This window comes from Bufo bufo, chromosome 3 (assembly GCF_905171765.1).
Source record: "Bufo bufo chromosome 3, aBufBuf1.1, whole genome shotgun sequence".
In the NCBI taxonomy this organism is placed as follows: Eukaryota; Metazoa; Chordata; class Amphibia; order Anura; family Bufonidae; genus Bufo; species Bufo bufo.
The window spans coordinates 382,888,627-382,909,937 of record NC_053391.1 but is presented as its reverse complement, the minus strand read 5'-3'; the positions used below and the strand labels follow the sequence as shown (position 1 = coordinate 382,909,937).

The 21,311-nt window shown below is 46.1% G+C and overlaps 1 protein-coding gene across 6 annotated transcripts in view; it reads right to left on the bottom strand.

Moving 5' to 3' along the window:
• The window catches only part of DTX2 (deltex E3 ubiquitin ligase 2), a 115,702-nt gene that overhangs the window by 10,792 nt on the left and 83,599 nt on the right, over positions 1 to 21,311 (bottom strand). For 4 of the 6 annotated variants that reach the window (XM_040424727.1, XM_040424729.1, XM_040424730.1 and 1 more), the window contains 2 exons: positions 6,692 to 6,762; positions 5,856 to 6,014 (listed from right to left, as the gene is read on the bottom strand). In XM_040424727.1, the coding sequence (XP_040280661.1) occupies positions 5,856 to 6,014; positions 6,692 to 6,762 (230 nt within the window). The remainder of the gene's footprint in view (positions 1 to 5,855; positions 6,015 to 6,691; positions 6,763 to 21,311) is intronic. The other 2 variants (XM_040424728.1, XM_040424732.1) reach the window with 1 other exon arrangement.

The following is a 21,311-nucleotide window of genomic DNA, read 5'->3' as shown; positions in this document are numbered from 1 at the left end:
GTCATTGATCACCCCCCTGTCATTGATCACCCCCCTGTCATTGATCACCCCCCTGTAAAGCTCCATTCAGATGTCCGCATGATTTTTACGGATGCACTGATAGATGGATCGGATCCGCAAAACGCATCCGGACGTCTGAATGAAGCCTTACAGGGGCGTGATCAATGACTGTGGTGATCACCCCATATAGACTCCCTGATCACCCCCCTGTCATTGATTACACCCCTGTCATTGATCACCCCCCTGTAAAGCTCCATTCAGATGTCCGCATGATTTTTACGGATGCACTGATAGATGGATCGGATCCGCAAAACGCATCCGGACGTCTGAATGAAGCCTTACAGGGGCGTGATCAATGACTGTGGTGATCACCCCATATAGACTCCCTGATCACCCCCCTGTCATTGATCACCCCCCTGTAAAGCTCCATTCAGATGTCCGCATGATTTTTACGGATGCACTGATAGATGGATCGGATCCGCAAAACGCATCCGGACGTCTGAATGAAGCCTTACAGGGGCGTGATCAATGACTGTGGTGATCACCCCATATAGACTCCCTGATCACCCCCCTGTCATTGATTACACCCCTGTCATTGATCACCCCCCTGTAAAGCTCCATTCAGACGTCCGCATGATTTTTACGGATCCACTGATAGATGGATCGGATCCGCAAAACGCATCCGGACGTCTGAATGAAGCCTTACAGGGGCATGATCAATGACTGTGGTGATCACCCCATATAGACTCCCTGATCACCCCCCTGTCATTGATTACCCCCCTGTAAAGCTCCATTCAGATGTCCGCATGATTTTTACGGATGCACTGATAGATGGATCGGATCCGCAAAACGCATATAGACTCCCTGATCACCCCCCTGTCATTGATCAACCCCCTGTCATTGATCACCCCCCCCTGTCATTGATCACCCCCCTGTCATTGATCAACCCCCTGTCATTGATCACCCCCCCCTGTCATTGATCACCCCCCTGTCATTGATCACCCCTCTGTAAGGCTCCATTCAGACATTTTTTTGGCCCAAGTTAGCGGAATTTTTATTTATTTTTCTTACAAAGTCTCATATTCCACTAACTTGTGTCAAAAAATAAAATCTCACATGAACTCACCATACCCCTCACGGAATCCAAATGCGTAAAATTTTTTAGACATGTATATTCCAGACTTCTTCTCACGCTTTAGGGCCCCTAGAATGCCAGGGCAGTATAAATACGCCACATGTGACCCCATTTCGGAAAGAAGACACCCCCAGGTATTCCGTGAGGGGCATATTGAGTCCATGAAAGATTGAAATTTTTGTCCCAAGTTAGCGGAACGGGAGACTTTGTGAGAAAAAAATAAAAAATATCAATTTCCGCTAACTTGTGCCAAAAAAAAAAAATTTCTATGAACTCGCCATGCCCCTCATTGAATACCTTGGGGTGTCTTCTTTCCAAAATGGGGTCACATGTGGGGTATTTATACTGCCCTGGCATTCTAGGGGCCCCAAAGCGTGAGAAGAAGTCTGGTATCCAAATGTCTAAAAATGCCCTCATAAAATGAATGTGGGCCCCTTTGCGCATCTAGGCTGCAAAAAAGTGTCACACATGTGGTATCGCCGTACTCAGGAGAAGTTGGGGAATGTGTTTTGGGGTGTCATTTTACATATACCCATGCTGGGTGAGAGAAATATCTTGGTCAAATGCCAACTTTGTATAAAAAAATGGGAAAAGTTGTCTTTTGCCAAGATATTTCTCTCACCCAGCAAGGGTATATGTAAAATGACACCCCAAAACACATTCCCCAACTTCTCCTGAATACGGCGATACCACATGTGTGACACTTTTTTGCAGCCTAGGTGGGCAAAGGGGCCCATATTCCAAAGAGCACCTTTAGGATTTCACAGGTCATTTACCTACCTAACACACATTAGGGCCCCTGGAAAATGCCAGGGCAGTATAACTACCACACAAGTGACCCCATTTTGGAAAGAAGACACCCCAAGGTATTCCGTGAGGGGCATGGCGAGTTCCTAGAATTTTTTATTTTTTGTCACAAGTTAGTGGAAAATGCTGATTTTTTTTTTTTTTTTTTTTTTTATACAAAGTCTCATATTCCACTAACTTGTGACAAAAAATAAAAACTTCCATGAACTCACTATGCCCATCAGCGAATACCTTGGGGTCTCTTCTTTCCAAAATGGGGTCACTTGTGGGGTAGTTATACTGCCCTGGCATTCTAGGGGCCCAAATGTGTGGTAAGGAGTTTGAAATCAAATTCTGTAAAAAATGACAAGTGAAATCCGAAAGGTGCTCTTTGGAATATGGGCCCCTTTGCCCACCTAGGCTGCAAAAAAGTGTCACACATCTGGTATCTCCGTACTCAGGAGAAGGTGGGGAATGTGTTTTGGGGTGTCATTTTATATATACCCATGCTGGGTGAGAGAAATATCTTGGCAAACGACAACTTTTCCCATTTTTTTATACAAAGTTGTCATTTGACCAAGATATTTATCTCACCCAGCATGGGTATATGTAAAAAGACACCCCAAAACACATTCCTCAACTTCTCCTGAGTACGGGGATACCAGATGTGTGACACTTTTTTGCAGCCTAGGTGGGCAAAGGGGCCCATATTCCAAAGAGCACCTTTCGGATTTCACTTGTCATTTTTTACTGAATTTGATTTCAAACTCCTTACCACACATTTGGGCCCCTAGAATGCCAGGGCAGTATAACTACCCCACAAGTGACCCCATTTTGGAAAGAAGAGACCCCAAGGTATTCGCTGATGGGCATAGTGAGTTCATAGAACTTTTTATTTTTTGTCACAAGTTAGTGGAATATGAGACTTTGTAAGAAAAAAAAAAAAAAAAAAAAAAATCATCATTTTCCGCTAACTTGTGACAAAAAATAAAAAGTTCTATGAACTCACTATGCCCATCAGCGAATACCTTAGGGTGTGTACTTTCAGAAATGGGGTCATTTGTGGGGTGTTTGTACTGTCTGGGCATTGTAGAACCTCAGGAAACATGACAGGTGCTCAGAAAGTCAGAGCTGCTGCAAAAAGCGGAAATTCACATTTTTGTACCATAGTTTGTAAACGCTATAACTTTTACCCAAACCATTTTTTTTCTACCCAAACATTTTTTTTTTTATCAAAGACATGTAGAACTATAAATTTAGAGCAAAATTTCTATATGGATGTCGTTTTTTTTGCAAAATTTTACAACTGAAAGTGAAAAATGTCATTTTTTTGCAAAAAAATCGTTAAATTTCGATTAATAACAAAAAAAGTAAAAATGTCAGCAGCAATGAAATACCACCAAATGAAAGCTCTATTAGTGATAAGAAAAGGAGGTAAAATTCATTTGGGTGGTAAGTTGCATGACCGAGCAATAAATGGTGAAAGTAGTGTAGGTCAGAAGTGTAAAAAGTGGCCTGGTCTTTCAGGGTGTTTAAGCACTGGGGGCTGAGGTGGTTAATAACTATTTCCCCCCTTAGGGGCTAGAACCTGGGATCTTTCATCCCTTTTCCTATTCACCCTGATAGATCTCTATCAGGGTGAATAGGACTCCACACTGTCCCTGCTGCTCTGTGCTTTGTGCACACAGCATCAGGGATGTTACCATGGCAACCAGGGCTTCTGTAGCCTCTTGGCTGCCATGGTAACCGATCGGAGCCCCAGGCTTACACAGCTGGGGCTCCGATCAGAAGCTGCCACTGCACCACCAATGAGGGGGAGTGGAGAGGTCCCTGTGGCCACTGCCACCAATGATTTTAATACTGGAGGGTTGAGAGGGGCCGGCGCACTGTGCCACCAATGATTTTAATGGGATGGGGGGATTGAGGGGGGGGGGGGGCACACTGCACCACCAATGATTTTACCCCTTTATACAGGAGGCGGGTACTAGCAGATCAGCGGCAGTTAACTGCCGCTGATCGCAGCTCCCTGTCAGGGGCAGGGTGCCGGCAATGCGATTCTGCTGCCGGCACCCGCCTCCTGTATGTGTTAAAGACTGACTACTGTATATGAGTCCAGACTTTCACTATTAGGCCACACAGAGCGGCGCCCAGCGATGTCTCAGCACTCACCATTTAGTCCTGGGCGCCGCTCCGTTCGCCCGCAGTGCCCCATTACTGTCTCCTCTCCTGCTCCACATGCTGCTGATTACTATCGGAGCGATGGGAGGAGACATCAGCTTCACTAGTGGGCGTTCCTTCTCCCTGGCTGTAGCGCTGTCCAATCGCAGCGCAGGGAAAAGGAACGCCCACTAGTGAAGCTGATGTCTCCTCCCATCGCTCCGATAGTAATCCTATCATTGGTGGCGCAGTGCGCCCGCCCCTCCTCCGCCCCTCTCTTCTCATTGCCGCCCCTCCTCCACCCCCTCTCTTCTCATTGCCGCCCCTCCTCCGCCCCTCTCTTCTCATTGCCGCCCCTCCTCCGCCCCTCTCTTCTCATTGGTGGCAGCGGCAGCAGCACAGGTGGAGGGAGGACAGCTTCCTTCTCCCCGTGCTGCTGGGAGAGAACATGAGCGCGCCGATAGCAGCGCGCTCATGTTCAGAGATACTAGACTGCGCAGAAGCGCAGCCCAGTATCGAAAAAACGGAAATCCCGGTATCGTATCGATACCGGGACAAAAGTATCGATTGGGTATCGAAATTTCGATACCCGCAACAACCCTACTCAGATGTGGATAGCGAAGGGAAAATATTTTTGGCATCTGTGTCTTGCAGCATTGCCACTTAAAATTCTACAAACACAGAGCTTAAGGCCCCATTCAAACGTCCGCAATTTCGTTCCGGGTCCGCATTTCCGTTCCAAAAAAAAAGAAGGTTGCTACAAGAATAGGCATATTCTATTAGTGCTGGCGATTTGCGGTCCGCAAAATGCGGAACGCACATTGCCGTGTCAGTGTTTTGCGGATCAATGGATCCGCTACGGATGTGTCAATGGAGCCTCAAGGTGTTCTCCGAGAATTAAAAAAATGAAAGTACTTAATTTATGATAAATATATTCCCAAATTTTATATATATATATATATATATATATATATATATATATATATATATATATATATATATATATATATTATATATAGCTCTTTTTGGTCTAGGGAGCAATTGGGAGAAATAAAATGGCCGCCGTCCTATTAGTACACACAAAATCTGTCCTAATTACACAGCAGGACAAGTTACTTCACAACACTGAGCTAAAGAGCTGCCTCATCCTCCTCTCTGCTCTGTTTGTCAGTATACAGCTGATAAGATCTTCAGCTTAATCTCTATAAGAATGGGGTTCATCAGGAGACATGACGTACAGAGGGGAGGGTGTGGATAATGACCAGCAGCATTTGTATGCAGTCTCCATTACCACAGCCCAGTCTGTACTTCATGTCTCCTCATGAACTCCATTCCTAAAGAGATTCAGCTGAAGATCTTATCTGTTTTCAGAATCATAACCCCTGAAAGGTAGAGCAGAGATGGAGCAGCTCTTTAGCTCAGTGATGTGAAGTAACTTTCTGCTGTGTGATTAGGACAGATTGTGTGTACTAACAGGACAGTGGCCATTTTGTTTCCCCTGATTGCTCCCTAGACAACATGATCCATTATAAATCATGAAAGGTATTTGGGAATATATATATTATAAAGTAATATTTAGGAATTTCATTATCTTAATTCCCGGAGAACCCCTTTAAATGTGTGAGAATGGGTGGTGACAAGTGCACAAGACCCTAATATATGTACTCCATTAACAGTTTTTAAAGGAAGCCTAGTTAATACGAGTTCATCAGTAATGCAAAGAACAGAAAACAAGGGCTAGGTGGCACCTAAAAAGGACCATGAAAGGATTTATTACCTTGTTCCCGCTGTTATACATTTCTAACATACAAAGCTGATGGAAAACGTGGCCACACTTCTTCAGTTTCCCTACAGCAGTATCCTTGATGTTTTTGCATTGTGAAGACTCACTGTACCCAGACGCAGAAGTCAGCGTTTCCATGCATATAATACAGTCCTTAAAATAAATGGAATAAAAACACTTTACATAAGCAGATTTTTACATTAAAAAGACATTCCCTATGCAGAGTATAGGTCAGTGATGGTGAACCTTTTAGAGACCGAGTGCCCAAACTGCAACCCAAAACCCACTTATTTATTGCAAAGTGCCAACAAAGCAATTTAACCTGAATTCTTCAGTCCAATATAGTATATCCTCTATGTACTTTATCATTTAGCTATAATATCCTGCCTACATTCAGTGCGCTGCCTGTGCTGTTCATAGTGCGCCCTGCGCTGATGAATGTCAGGAACAATCTAAGGCATATTGGACACCATAGACTTTTTCCAGAGTGCGGGTGCCCACAGAGAGGGCTCTGAGTGCCGCCTCTGGCACCCGTGCCATAGGTTCGCCATCACTGGTATAGGTTATAAATGTCCTAAAGGTTGAATACCAATGGGATGTCATACTGGCGGGCCGCGGTTTGTCCAACTGATTATCACTAGAACAAAGTGCCAGCAGCAGTTCAAAAGTCTCCAGGAGATGAAGTGGCACAGGGCTTATCTAGCACTGCTGCTGCTTTGCTTTAGCATGCAGTGAGGAGTCACAGTAGACATCCTCCAATTAGACATTGGTGGAATCTCTTAGCAAAATGGCTTTTTACAACAAAAAGCCTTCACTATAGCTACTTTTACCTCTTCTGGTGGTTTCTGGATGTTTTCCATGTATTTCTTCACAACTTGTTCTGGGCCACAAGGAATTCCTGTTATGAACATAATTCGATTACAACTGTATGCAAGGCAACAAACAGAAAAAAATTCAAGAATAGGCAAAACTAATGCCAAAATGTTGCACTAAAATCTTTTCTATTTCGGTGGAGCTAACCATGTTACATGTGACATTTGTAATGTTTCTTATATTCATGCTCATTCTTTCAAAGAGTTAATGGCCAAATTGTAGTGTCAGTAGTGGCCAGCTGATGACCTCCTGCTTGTGTATGGCCTTATATGCCTTCTCCGAGACTGGGCAAACTCCTTGATGATTATGGGATTGTCTTTGGTTGAAGAGATGGAAAATGAGCCTCAAATGATCTAAGCTGCGATCACCCAATGGATTGGCTGGAGGGCAGGCCACATCTGACAATCTGTTAACCATCTGAATGTACAGAATAAATATAGGGTTTGCCCAGGGGCCATGGAAGTGTGGAGCCATGCTATGACATTAGAACATAGCTCCCTGGATAAAGCACTACAAGAACCAAATGCCAAGCTCTACTGGTAGTAATACCCGAACCATACACATTTTATGTAATCCTATTTATTTGACTTACCTTCGTATTGTTATTTCTGTAACTTTTACTTACCGTATATACTCGAGTATAAGACAAGTTTTTTGGCACATATTTTTGTGCTCAAAAAGCCCCCTCGTCTTATACTCGAGTCTAGGTCTGTTTTTTGGCAACTTACATTGCCATAATACAGACCAACAGTGGCGTAGCTATAGGGGTCGCAGCGGTCGCAATTGCGACCGGGCCCCTAAGTCAGGGGGGGGCGACGCTCACTCACTGACGCCACGCGCCTGCGCCACCTAGTGAGAGGAGCAGGCGCGTGACGTCAGTGAGTGAGCGCCGCCCGCACTGCCTGCTGTTACCGGAGCTAAGACAAAGTAAGAATCGATATCCAAATAATCTGAGTAAAGAGCTCAGCAATGAGCAATGATTAAAGTTAAAGTACTGATTAGTTTATAAATATACTGCTGTGAGAGTCGGGGAGGGGGACCTGTGGATGGCACTGTAGGGGGATCTGTGGATGGCAGTGCCATCCACAGATCCCCCTACAGTGCCATCCACAGATCTCCCCCCTAAACAGTGCCATCCACAGATCCCACCCTCCCCTAAATCGTGCCATCATGGCACTGTTTAGGGGGGAGATCTGTGGATGGCTCCCTGTATTTAATGCAGAGTGTGTGTGTGTATATAATGCACACACTGCATTAAATACAGGGAGTCAGAGTCAGACTCCCATCAATCTGAGTCACCCTCTTGCAGATGTGTGTATATAATGTACAGTGTGTGCATTATATACACATACACTGCATTATAGCTGCATTTCCCACCCTAGTCTTATACTCGAGTCAATTTTTCCCATTTTTTTGGGGTAAAATTAGGGGCCTCGGCTTATACTCTGGTCGGCTTATACTCGAGTATATACGGTATATGCATTGTTGTTAAATCATATTAAATTAATACCTGCCGTGTTGTCCAGTTGAAGGAACCCAGTTATATTTAGAATTGCAGTCTACTGTGTGTACAGCAGTGTATTGGCTCAGCTGCAGAATACCTGAGTGTGGTACCTTCTGCAGTTGCTGCACAGTGGGTGGAAATACCAGCACAGGTAGGAGTCCCAGCAGATAAAGGTGGAATAGACCAGACTAGAGTACTGTATCCAGCTGTGTATAGCCTGGGATTTTCCGGGGATAGCCCACAGTATCAACCTATAGGGAAGCGAGCATAGCCCTAGCCAAGGAGTGAATGAAAGAGTGATGTCTGGTGTAGCATGTGCAGTGGCCAGGTTTGGGGTGGCCCCAACGCCACGCTAGGTCTCCTGGACACAGTCAAGGTGTCACCACGTGTTGCTGCTCTCTGGAAGGGATGGTAAGGCATGGTACACCCCAATGGGAAATAAGTCCAGAGAGTCAAGGTCTACAGTAAACCAGAGTGCTTCTTTATTGGAGGAATTCAGGTACAAAATACAGGTGAGGTATTGGGCTGGCTTCTCCAGTCTTCTCCCTGGCAGAAGAAGGGTTTGATGCGGAGGAAAGGCCTGAGATAGCTCAGCTGTCCCTCTTTCTCTTCAGAAAGCTGGTACCCTGGTCCAAGGCTGGAGATCCAGGGTCTGTGGCAGCATATCCCCGTCTCAGCGTCTTCTGATCACTCAGTAGTCTGGCAGAGTCTCCTCCCTAGCAGAAGAAAAGTTTGATGCTGAGGAAAGGCCTGAGCTAGCTGTCCCTCTGTCTCAGAAGGCTGGCATCCTAGTCAAGGGCCCACAGTCTGTAGCTCAGTAGTCCGGGTGGCTCCTTGGTCACAGGGCTAGTGACCCATGGTCTGTGGTTCAGCAACCCCATCTCAGCGTCTTCTTCTAGTCACTCACGCAGGCTGGCATGAGTCTCCCCTCCAAGCACTGTTCCCTAACTGCAGCACCCTAGGGGCTCTGACTGCTTTCCTTATATACAGTTTTTGTTAGACTAGAACCTTCTAGTGGGAGGAATGGAGTGGAGAAACTCAGCACAAAGCTTCAATGATGCTCAATGGCAATGACACAGCAGGTTTTCCAGACAAAAACTAGTTTCCAGACATAACAACAAAGCTAAAACCAGACATTCAAAAAGGTCAGGCTGTCTGCTTTTTGGTGGTAAACAAACCTGGGATTTTGTGTCCAAAACATGGTCTTCTTTAACCCCTTCAGGACCCTGCCATTTTTCATCTTAAAGGGAACCTGTCACCAGGATTTTGTGTATAGAGCTGAGGACATGGGCTGCTAGATCGCCGCTAGCCCATCCGCAATACCCAGTCCCCATAGCTCTGTGTGCTTTTATTGTGTAAAAAAACTGATTTGATACATATGCAAATTAACCTGAGATGAGTTCTGTCCCTGAGATGAGTCCAGCGTGAAGGAGCCCAGCACCGCCCCGCATCCTCCGAATCTTCTCCTTGCTCCCTGGCGTCACAAAGCTAGAGCGCCGTAATCTCACGATGCGCGAGCTAGCGCATGCACAGTTCGTTCCCTGAGGCTGATGCCAGCACAGGGATAACACACTATGCCGACACTGCGCATGCGCTAGCTCGCGCATCTCAAGATTATGGCGCTCTAGCTTTGTGACGTCGGAGAGCAAGGAGGAGATTCGGAGGATGCGGGGTTCCTTCACGCTGGACTCATCTCAGGTTAATTTGCATATGTATCAAATCTTTTTTTACACAATAAAAGCACACAGAGCTATGGGGGCTGGGTATTGCGGATGTGCTAGCAGCGATCTAGCAGCCCATGTTCTCAGCTCTATACCCCAAATCCCGGTGACAGGTTCCCTTTAAGGACCAGGCCATTTATTGCAAATCTGACGTGTCACTTTATGTGGTGATAACTTTAAAACGATTTTACTTATCCAAGCCATTCTGAGACTATTTTCTCGTCACATATTGTACTTCATGACAGTAGTACATTGGAGTCATAATATTTCATTTTATTTATAAATAGGGTTGAGCGAACCCGAACAGTAACGTTCGGGTTCGTACCATACTTTAGGATTTTTGGACCCCGGACCCAAACATTTCTGTAAAAGTTCAGGTTCGGTGATTTTAGTGCTTTTTGAATGGCTTCTCTGCAGCCCATCAACAAGCGTTTAACTGTGTGCCCTTAGAAGCCATCACAGCCATGCCTACTAATGGCATGGCTGTGATTGGTCAGTGCAGCATGTGACCCAGCCTCTATATAAGATGGAGTCACGTAGCGCTGCACGTCACTCTGCTGTGCTTAGTGTAGGGAGAGGATGCTGCTGCTGTGAGAGAAAGAATAGGACAGAATCTTTAATCAGAACTAGGGATGTCCCGATACCATTTTTTTAAGACTGAGTACGAGTACCGATACTTTTATTTAAGTATTCACCGATACCAATTACTGATACTAATTTTAACAATAAAATACACACACATGTATTTTCTGACCACTGACCAACCAAAAGGCCCAAAAACAGAACTATAACATTCCAAGGAGACATACTGTATGGGGCAGCCACAAAGAGATGTTATACTGTATGGGGGCAGCCACAAAGAGACGTTATACTGTATGGGGCAGCCACAAAGAGACGTTATACTGTATGGGGGCAGCCACAAGGAGACGCTATACTGTATGGGGGGCAGCCACAAGGAGACGTTATACTGTATGGGGGCAGCCACAAGGAGACGCTATACTGTATGGGGGGCAGCCACAAGGAGACGTTATACTGTATGGGGGCAGCTACAAGGAGACATTATACTGTATGGGGGCGGCCACAAGGAGACAATGTATGGGGGGCAGCCACAAGGAGACGTTATACTGTATGGGGGCAGCCACAAGGAGACGCTATACTGTATGGGGGGCAGCCACAAGGAGACGTTATACTGTATGGGGGCAGCCACAAGGAGACGCTATACTGTATGGGGGGCAGCCACAAGGAGACGTTATACTGTATGGGGGCAGCTACAAGGAGACATTATACTGTATGGGGGCGGCCACAAGGAGACAATGTATGGGGGCGGCCACAAGGAGACGTTATACTGTATGGGGCAGCCACAAGAAGACGTTATACTGTATGGGGGCAGCCACAAGGAGATGTTATACTGTATGGGGGCAGCTACAAGGAGACGTTATACTGTATGGGGGCAGCCGCAGGGAGACGTTATACTGTATGGGGGCAGCCGCAGGGAGATGTTATACTGTATGGGGGCAGCCACTATTATACTGTATGGGGGCAGCCACTATTATACTGTATGGGGGCCACAAGGAGACGTTACACTGTATAGGGCGGCCACAAGGAGACATTATACTGTATGGGGGCAGCCACAAGGAGACGTTACACTGTATGGGACGGCCACAAGGAGACGTTACACTGTATGGGACGGCCACAAGGAGACGTTACACTGTATGGGACGGCCACAAGGAGACGTTACACTGTATGGGACGGCCACAAGGAGACGTTATACTGTATGGGGCGGCCACAAGGAGACGTTACACTGTATGGGGCGGCCACAAGGAGACGTTATACTGTATGGGGGCAGCCACAAGGAGACGTTATACTGTATGGGGAGCGACCACCAGGAGACGTTACACTGTATGGGACGGCCACAAGGAGACGTTATACTGTATGGGACGGCCACAAGGAGACGCTACTGTAAGGAGTCAGGAAAACAATTTTTGAAGCCCCCCCTGCTCAGTATAATAGTCTTGTGGCCATCATACAGTAATGTATATTTCTTCTTGCCCTAATGCCTGCTTTTAGAGATCAATGTGCAGCTTGCAGGCAGGAAGGGAGGGACCAGGGCCATAGAAGACAGACACTATCACCTTTAGAGGGACTCGCTCCTGGCAAACACAGCTCTGCTGCAGTGAATGCAGTGGAGCAGACTGATGTAATTACAATGTATAGTTATTGCAGGGACTCAGAGAATCGTCTGAGAGTTTATTAGTTAAAAGAATCTAATGAGTCAGAGACTGTGTCACTGAGTCCCTGCCAGACTTCCTGCTCTGCTACATGCACCCTGTACACACCCAGCCCCACTACATGCTATGCTAATAATGCCCCCACCTTCCCCCGGACGGACTTACAGGGAGCCGCAGAGCAGGAAGCCTGGCGGGGACTCGATGACACTGTCTGTGACTCATTGGATTCTTATAACTAATAAACTGTCAGACGATTGAGTCCCTGCACTACGCTCCCTGTGCTGTGAGTCTCTGATTGGTTGGAGGGCGGGGAGGGGCGGGGCGGAGCTAGCTTCCACTGTCGGCTCCTATTACACAGTGCCTGCTGCTGCCCTCTGAAGCTGTTAGCTGTGAGAGGTGCAGGGGCTGCGGACTGACACAGACACATAGAAGCGGCGCACAGGTATCGGCAGTGGTATCGGGGACATTTGCACGAGTACATGTACTCGTGCAAATGCCCGGTATCGGTCCCGATACCGATACTGGTATCGGGACATCCCTAATCAGAACTCCAATTGAACTCAGCGATCTACATAGATTTAGTTGTGTGGGTGCAGTGCACAATTTTTTTACCCTGCCCTGAGCCCAGTTAGAGAAAAATAACTTCTATCCGTCTTTTCGTTAAGTGGGCGGCGGCGGCCATTTTATGCAAGCTCAGTGCACCAGCACTGCATATGTGCTTTTGTGACATTCAAATCAAAGCTTGAAATACTGCAATAATCTGTTTTTTTTTTAAAAACACCCTTTTCTTGCAATATTCTACATCTGGTGCCTTTGCAGCATTAGTCGGTGTGCAATTTAAGCTAGAAATACAGCTATAATTTTCTGGCTTTTAAAATACACAATTTTACAGCCCTTGCTGCATCTGCACGCCTGAAATTCAAGTGTTATATACAGCTGTCATTCGGTTAGTAAAAAAAAAAAACAACAACACCCATTTTGGGCAAAAAACTTAATTTTGTAGCCTTTGCTGCATATTTCATTGTGAAATACACCCTTTAGATACTGTGGTTCTATTCGGCTATTGAAAAAAAAACACCCATTTAGGGCAAGATCCTAAATTTGAGAAATATGAGGAGAGCGACAAATAAGGGACGTGGCCCCAGTCGTGGTGCTGCTGGTGGAGATCCTGTTGCAGGGAGAGGACGTTGTCGATCTGTGCCAGGTACACGCACAAGTGAAACACCTTCCTCAGATATGAGTAGGCGACAGAACCTTCAGCGGTATTTGGTCGGGCATAATGCGGCTCTATGAATGGTGAGGCCAGAACAAGTACAGGCGATAATAGATTGGGTTGCTGACAGTGCCTCCAGTTGCTTCACATTGTCTCCCACCCAGTCTCCTGCTGAAAGATCAGAGTTGGCACCTGCAGCCGATGTCCATCAGTCTTTCACCTCACCCCCTTGCATATCAGCCAAGCAGTCTGAGCCCCAAGTCAGGCAGCAGTCTCTTCTGCTTTGTGATGACTGTTAGCAGGGTTTCCCAGGGCCATTCACCTAGCCCTGCCCCGGAAGTGGAAGAGATTGAGTGCACCGATGCCCAACCACTTATTTTTCAAGACACGTACATGGGAGAACCACCGCAGCACGTCTCGGATGACGGCGAAACACAGGTGCCAACTGCTGGGGGTTTCGAAAGTTTGCAGACTGACAAGAAGGGCAGGGGTGAAGAGTGGGTGGACGATGAGGTCCTCGACCCCACATGGAATTCAAGGTCATGCGAGTGACCTGTGTAGTTGGGAGGGAGAGGTGGTGGTCGCACAGAGCCACTAGCACAGCAGAAGAGGGAGCATTGTGCAAAAGCGGAGCGGCCGTCCTCTAGACAGTACGGCAGCTACTGCCCACCGCAGCAAGGGACCGAGCATACCAAAGCCAGCTCCAAGGAGTTCCCTGGCGTGGCAGTTCTTCAGACAATGTGCTGACTACAAGACATGAGTGATTTGCACGCTGTGCAATCAGAGCCTGAAGCGAGGCATAAACGTTCTCAACCTGAGCACAACCTGCATGACCAGGCATCTAAGTGCAAAGCACGAGCTGCAGTGGAGTAGACACCTCAAAAACCAAGAAAGGTCTCTGGCTCCTCCTGCAGTCTCGGCCTCTTCATCCACCTCTGGAGTGACAGTGCCACCTGTCACCGCGCAAACAGAGGATCTGCCAGCAACATCATTATCTGGGTCACCAAGCATCTCCACAATGCCTCCTTGAAAAAACACTACTGGCGATGATGAAAGAGGATGTGGCACAGGAGGAGGAAGAGGGATCATTTTGTAGGGTTTCCGGCCAGTCATTCACAAGTGGCTCCGAGGGTGGGTTCCTGCACCCACAAACGCCAGGTACACAATTGTCCAGCCAGGGCACAGTTCTGGAGGATGACGAGGTGGAGGAAGAGGAGGAGGAACCATGTTCACAGCAGGGTGGAACCCAGACCAGCTCATGGCCATCACTGGTGCGTGGCTGGGGGGAATACAAAGGACACAGACTATACACCTCCCACAGAGGACAGCTTTTCGTTGCCTCTGGGAAGCCTGGCACACATGAGCGATTACATGCTGCAGTCTCCGCAACTATCGCAGAGTTGCCCACATTCTAACTTGTGCCGATTACTGGGTGGCCACGCTGCTGGATCCCTGTTACAAGGACAATGTACTATCCTTAATTGCCTCAATGGAGAGTGATCTTAAGAAGCGCGAGTACAAGCGCACGCTGGTAGACACAGTAGACACAGTAAAAGCACAAGGCGAAGGCAGAGGAGGAGGAAGAGGTCACCAACACAGCTGGGGCACCGCCAGCACCTCAGAAGGCAGGGTTAGCATGGCCGAAATGTGGAAAAGCTTTGTCAGCACGCCACAACAACCAGCACCACCAGCTGATATGGAAGTCTTAGCAGGAGACAGCATTTCACCAACATGGTGGAGCAGTATATGTGCACACACCTACACGTACTGAATGACGGGTCTGCCCCCTTCAACTTCTGGGTCTCCAAATTGGGCACATGGCCCGAGCTTGCCCTTTACACCTTGGAGGTGCTGGCCTGCCCTGCAGCCAGTGTATTATCTGAACGTGTGTTTAGCACGGCAGGGGGCATCATCACAGACAAGCGCAGCCGCCTGTCCACAGCCAATGTGGACAAGCTGACGTTCATTAAAATTAAAAAGGCATGGATCCCACAGGACTTGTCCGTACCTTGTGCAGAGTAGACATGTATACCGGCCTTAACCAGCCATTGTTATACTACAGCGCAACTGCTCATTCTTGTATTTTGGATATTTCACACTTTTTTGGAGTGTACCCTAATAAAAAAAATATATAAATCATTAAAAAAAAATTAAAACCAGTTGGCTACCTCGTCCTCCTCCACTGCTGCTTCCACCTACACCGCTACATCCACCGCCTCCTCAAACTCCTACTCCATATGGACCTCCACCTTTATTTGTAGGTATTTTATTTATGTAATTTCCCTAAATTTGTCTGTTACATTTTTGGGTGACATTCAACAATTTTTGGCTGTGATAGACCCCTGCTCTACCTAGTAGACAGGTTCGCCTACATGGTAGGCTCAGAAAAGAACATCGAAAGTTGATAGAGAAGATATCCAAATGGATCATGGACGTCACAGGGACGTGCGATCAGGCAGAAGTTATCTAGAGTCAACAAAGCGGCAGCAGGGCCTCTCCTGGCTAACGTTTCCAAATCCAAAATACCGCAGTGACATTCCCTGTAATTTTTAATCATTCAAGTAACAGGGCATCTTAAGAGTCCTGTATTGTTATTTATCGTCACTACCTCAGAGTCAGGAGTGGGTAATTGCCGCGCGCCCCCTCCTTTCCTTCAATTTTTCAGTTTTAATAGCTTCTCCCACATTTCCGCTCGATCACAATTAAATTTCATCCATTGATCTCCCTTGGATGTGGTCTCACTTTCTCATGCTCCCTCTCCAGGGTGGAACCCTGATTCGCCGCTAACCGTGATCAACATGGTAAGCGCAGAAAAGAACATCGAAAGTTGATAGAGCAGATATCCAATTGGATCGTGAACATTACGGGGACGTGCGACATGGTGGGGAAGTATGTTTGCATACGCCTACAAGAACTGACTGATGGTTCTGCCCCCTGCAACTTCTGGGTCTCCAAATTGGGCACATGGCCTGAGCGTGCCCTTTACGCCTTGAAGGTGCTGGCCTGCCCTGCAGCCAGTGTATTGTCTGAACGAGTGTTTAGCACGACTGGAGGGGGTTATCACAGGTTATATTTCCCAATGTTTTGGGGTGTACCCCAATTTAAAAAAATTTAAATTTAAAACCAAAAAGCAGCGTAGGCTACCACCACCTCCTCCACTTCCACCTCCACCACCACCGCCTCCTCCTCAACCTCCTATTCCATATGGAACTCTTCCTTCTAGATCAAGATTATTATTATATTTTTACATATTTTATGTTATTTAAAGTCATTTCCCTATCCACATTTGTTTGCAGAGCACTTGCCATGCTCTTAACCACATCTTGATGCCATTTGCAGCCCTCTAGCCCTTTCCATGACATTTTTACAGCCATTTTAGTGCTCAAAAGTTCAGGCCCCCATTGATTTCAATGGGGTTCGTGGGTCAAGTTCGGGTCCGAACTCAAACTTTTTTGTGAAGTTCAGCCGAACTCAAACATCCAGGTGTCCGCTCAACTCCATTTATAAAAAAAATAAAAAAATACCAAAATTTACAAAAATTTTAAAAAAGATTCACCAGTTTCAATTTCTCTGCTTTTAAAACAGATAGCGATACCTCCTAAAACAGTTATTACTTTACATTTCCCATATGTCTATTTCATGTATGGTCATTTTGTAAATGACATTTTCTTTTTTTGGGATGTTACTTCTAAGCTTAGAAGCAAATCTCAATTTTTAAGAAAACTTAAATTTTTAAGGACCAGTTCAGGTCTGAAGTCACTTTGCGGGGCTTACATAATAGAAACCACCCATAAATGGCCCCATTTTAGAAACTACCACCTCTCAAGGTATTCACAACTGGTTTTACAAACTTTGTTAACCCTTCAGGTGTTCCACAAGAATTAAAGGAAAATTGAGATGAAATTTCAGAATTTCCCTTTTTTGGGCAGATTTTCCATTTTAATCCATTTTGTTTACCAACAAAGCAAGGGTTAACAGACAAAACAATATTTATTACCCCGATTCTATAGTTTACAGAAATACCCCATATGTGGTTGTAAACTGCTGTATGGGCACACAGCAGAGCGCAGAAGGAAAGGAACGCCATATGGTTTTTGGAAAGCAGATTTCACTGGGATAATTTTGAGTTGCCATGTCACATTTGAAGACCCCCTGATGCACCCCTAGAGTGAAATAAAGTAAGAAGTTTTAACTCTGCATAGGGGAAATAGGCAAATGTCCACAAATGTCCAAATGTCAAAGTACTCCCAGCTCTATGGCACTTCAGATGCTATGACCACCTTTTCTCCGTTTCCTTTCTGGCAGTAGTGTTGGGATTATCAGACACAGTAAAGCAGCCATTATGCAAGTTCTTCACTATGTAGGTCCAGAAAACTTATTTTTTGGGGGGGTATTTTGTTGTATGTGTGGAACCTGGGCACACAGCTGCAAAGTGTGTTAAAGTGGTGGGTCCTCTCCTGCTTTAGTTTGATTTGTAGTAGTGATAGGAGTATGTTCAAGGGAATGGCTGACTACAGTAGGTACAGACTAAGTGGGCTACAATCTTTGTCAGTAGAGAGGACCAAATGTGGGCTCTGGAGCTACAAAAGCTACTCTGGCAGATATTCTGCACGATGATGATGATCAAAAGGAGGGGAGGCTTAACCAGTAACTTCCTTAAAAAAGGTGAAGTAAAGGAGGAGTTCTGAGAGCAATGGAGCTGAGACACTGTCTGGACAATGAAACAAGAATGCCTGCAGCCTCAAGTGAACTGCCATCCATCAGTTTGCTTCCAAGGCTGCAAGACAAAACTAGGCAGCTAGATGGGCCACATGCCAGTGTAGAGGAGGTCCTTAAGTACTGGAGCTAAGCCTGAGACCAGCTAGCAGAACCAGATTCAATAGTTCATTTCCGGCTTCTAATGCTCACCCCAAAACAAAGGTTCGGGCTGAAAGGTTTCCACAATTTAGGCCTCTTTCACACTTGCGTTGTCCGGATCCGGCGTGTACTCCACTTGCCGGAATTACACGCCGGATCCGGAAAAACGCAAGTGTACTGAAAGCATTTGAAGACGGAACCGTCTTCCAAATGCGTTCAGTGTTACTATGGCACCCAGGACGCTATTAAAGTCCTGGTTGCCATAGTAGGAGCGGGGAGCGGGGGAGCAGTATACTTACAGTCCGTGCGGCTCCCGGGGCGCTCCAGAGTGACGTCAGAGCGCCCCATGCGCATGGATGACGTGATCCATGTGATCACATGATCCATGCGCTTGGGGCGCCCTGACGTCACTCTGAAGCGCCCGGGGAACCGCACGGACGGTAAGTATACTGCTCCCCCGCTCCCCGCTACACTTTACCATTGCTGCCAGGACTTTAGCGTCCCGGCAGCCATGGTAACCACTCTGAAAAAGCTAAATGTCGGCTCCGGCAATGCGCCGAAACGACGTTTAGCTTAAGGCCGGATCCGGATCAATGCCTTTCAATGGGCATTAATTCCGGATCCGGCCTTGCGGCAAGTGTTCCGGATTTTTGGCCGGAGCAAAAAGCGCAGCATGCTGCGGTATTTTCTCCGGCCAAAAAACGTTCCGTTCCGGAACTGAAGACATCCTGATGCATCCTGAACGGATTTCTCTCCATTCAGAATGCATTAGGATAATCCTGATCAGGATTCTTCCGGCATAGAGCCCCGACGACGGAACTCTATGCCGGAAGACAAGAACGCAAGTGTGAAAGAGCCCTTAAGGAAGATGGAAATATTGGCAGTTACCTGGAAGCTTTTGAGAGAGTGGGAGAAGTTAATCTGCTACCGTAGGATAAATGGGCAGCCATTTTAGGTGGTAAACTTTCTGGTACTGCAATGGATACTTATAACCAAATACTCGGGCACACATAGTTGTGTAGATGCTCCAAGGGCTCATTCAGACCGCCATAAGTGTTTTTCAGTCGGCAAATTGTGGATCTGCAAAACACAGATACCGGCCATGTGTGTTCAGCATTTTGCCAGGGCCAGCACTATATAAACGTAGATATACATTATTTGCAGGACCGCGGAAACGGAACACTTAACCCCTTCCCACCACCCTATACATGAAGTGTGTGACTGATAGGGACCTCTGTTGGAGATGCAATGCAGCCCCGAACTATAGAACTATATCACACATTTGGTGGTTTTGTGTTCAAATCTGACTCTTTTGGGATAAAATAGGGGATATAATTAAATTGGTGTGTCCTAAACCTCTATCACTAACTCCAAATCTGTGTTGAGTTTTGGAGTACCGCACTCCGTTTTGGTTCACTGGTGCCTGCAAGGACTTGTTCGGTCACACTACAATAGTAAAAAGATTGCAGCTGGATGCGCAATACCCCTGAAACACAGCACCTAAGATTTAAGACCACTGAAGAAGGCCGTGACAGGCCGAAACGTCTGGTCATTTTCTTCGATAAATAAAGCTGTGAAATTTGCACTGGAACTTTGATCATGTGATGAAAAATTAAAATTTAATAGCAACAAGTAAAACTGTGTGCTGCAATCTTTTTACTATAACTCCAAATCTGGTCCTACTCTGGGAAGACTCCCCTCATTCTGTCCACGCAAAACAGCACTGGCTACTTTTCTCATCTTGGCAGACAAGCTGTTAATAACGTAATAGTGGTGTAGCTCTTCCTCCCCCCTTCATATTAGGAGTGGTTGGATAGAGAGTTGACCAATTTTGCAGACTTAAACTCATGGCTTGGATGGAGTGCAGACATGAGGACTTTTTTGCGAACCTGGTCGCCTGGGCAAAATTACTGCACACAATAAAGTCATTTTTGCCATTTTCTCTCTCTCAAAGCATGCCTGATGACATCTATTTTAATTTACTTTGAATTAATTTACTTATTTTATCTTTGGTCACACTTTTTCACCACTAATTGTGCTTAGGTCCTCTCTGTCGGGGGATCCCAGTGACTGCGTCCCTTGAGGGGGCCAATGTTGGGTTTCCATTATACTGGTGAATGTGAACACGTGAACGAGAAAAGCATGCAGCACCATTTCATTTGGATGCACCTGTTCCTGAGTCCACGTCATATGTTCATGATCCTACATTCAGATGGACATTGCATCACTTAGACTGCGAAATGGAAAGAGGTCAGAATATGGCAATGCAAAGAAAAAAAGGTTTCTTTCCAAAGTTTATTTTTCCGGTATTAAAAACGACCCCGCCAAAAAAATAAAATAAATCTATATACATATGTGGTATTGTTGTAATAGTACTGACCTAGAGGATAAAATGAACAGGTCAGTTTTACTGCATAGGAAACGCTGTAAAAACAAAACCCATAAAACTGTGGCGGAATTCTGTTTTTCCTTGCTTCCCACTACATTGTATGCAATCATAAATTGTGCCATTAGAAAGTATAACTTGGCACACAAAAAACAAGCTCTCATATGGATATGTAACATAGTAAATAAGGCCGAAAAAAGAAATTTGTCCATCCAATTCGGCCGGTTATCCTGCAAGTTGATCCAGAGGAAGGCAAAAAAAAAAAAAAAACCCTGTGAGGTTGAAGCCAATTTTCCCCACTTTAGGGGAATAAAAAAATTCCTTCCCGACTCCAATAACTCCCTGGATCAACGACCCCTCTGTAGTAGCTATAGCCTGTAATATTACACTCCAGAAAAACATCCAGGCCCCTCTTGCATTCCTTTATTGTACTCACCATCACCACCTCCTCAGGCAGAGTGTTCCATAGTCTCACTGATCCTACCGTAAAGAATCCTCTTCTATGTATGTGTACAAACCTTCTTTCCTCCAGACGCAGAGTATGTCCCCTCGTCATAGTCACAGTCCTGGGTATAAATGGATGATGGGATAGATCTCTGTACTGACCCCTGATATATTTATACATAGTAATTAGATCTCCCCTCAGTCTTTTTTCTAAAGTAAATAAC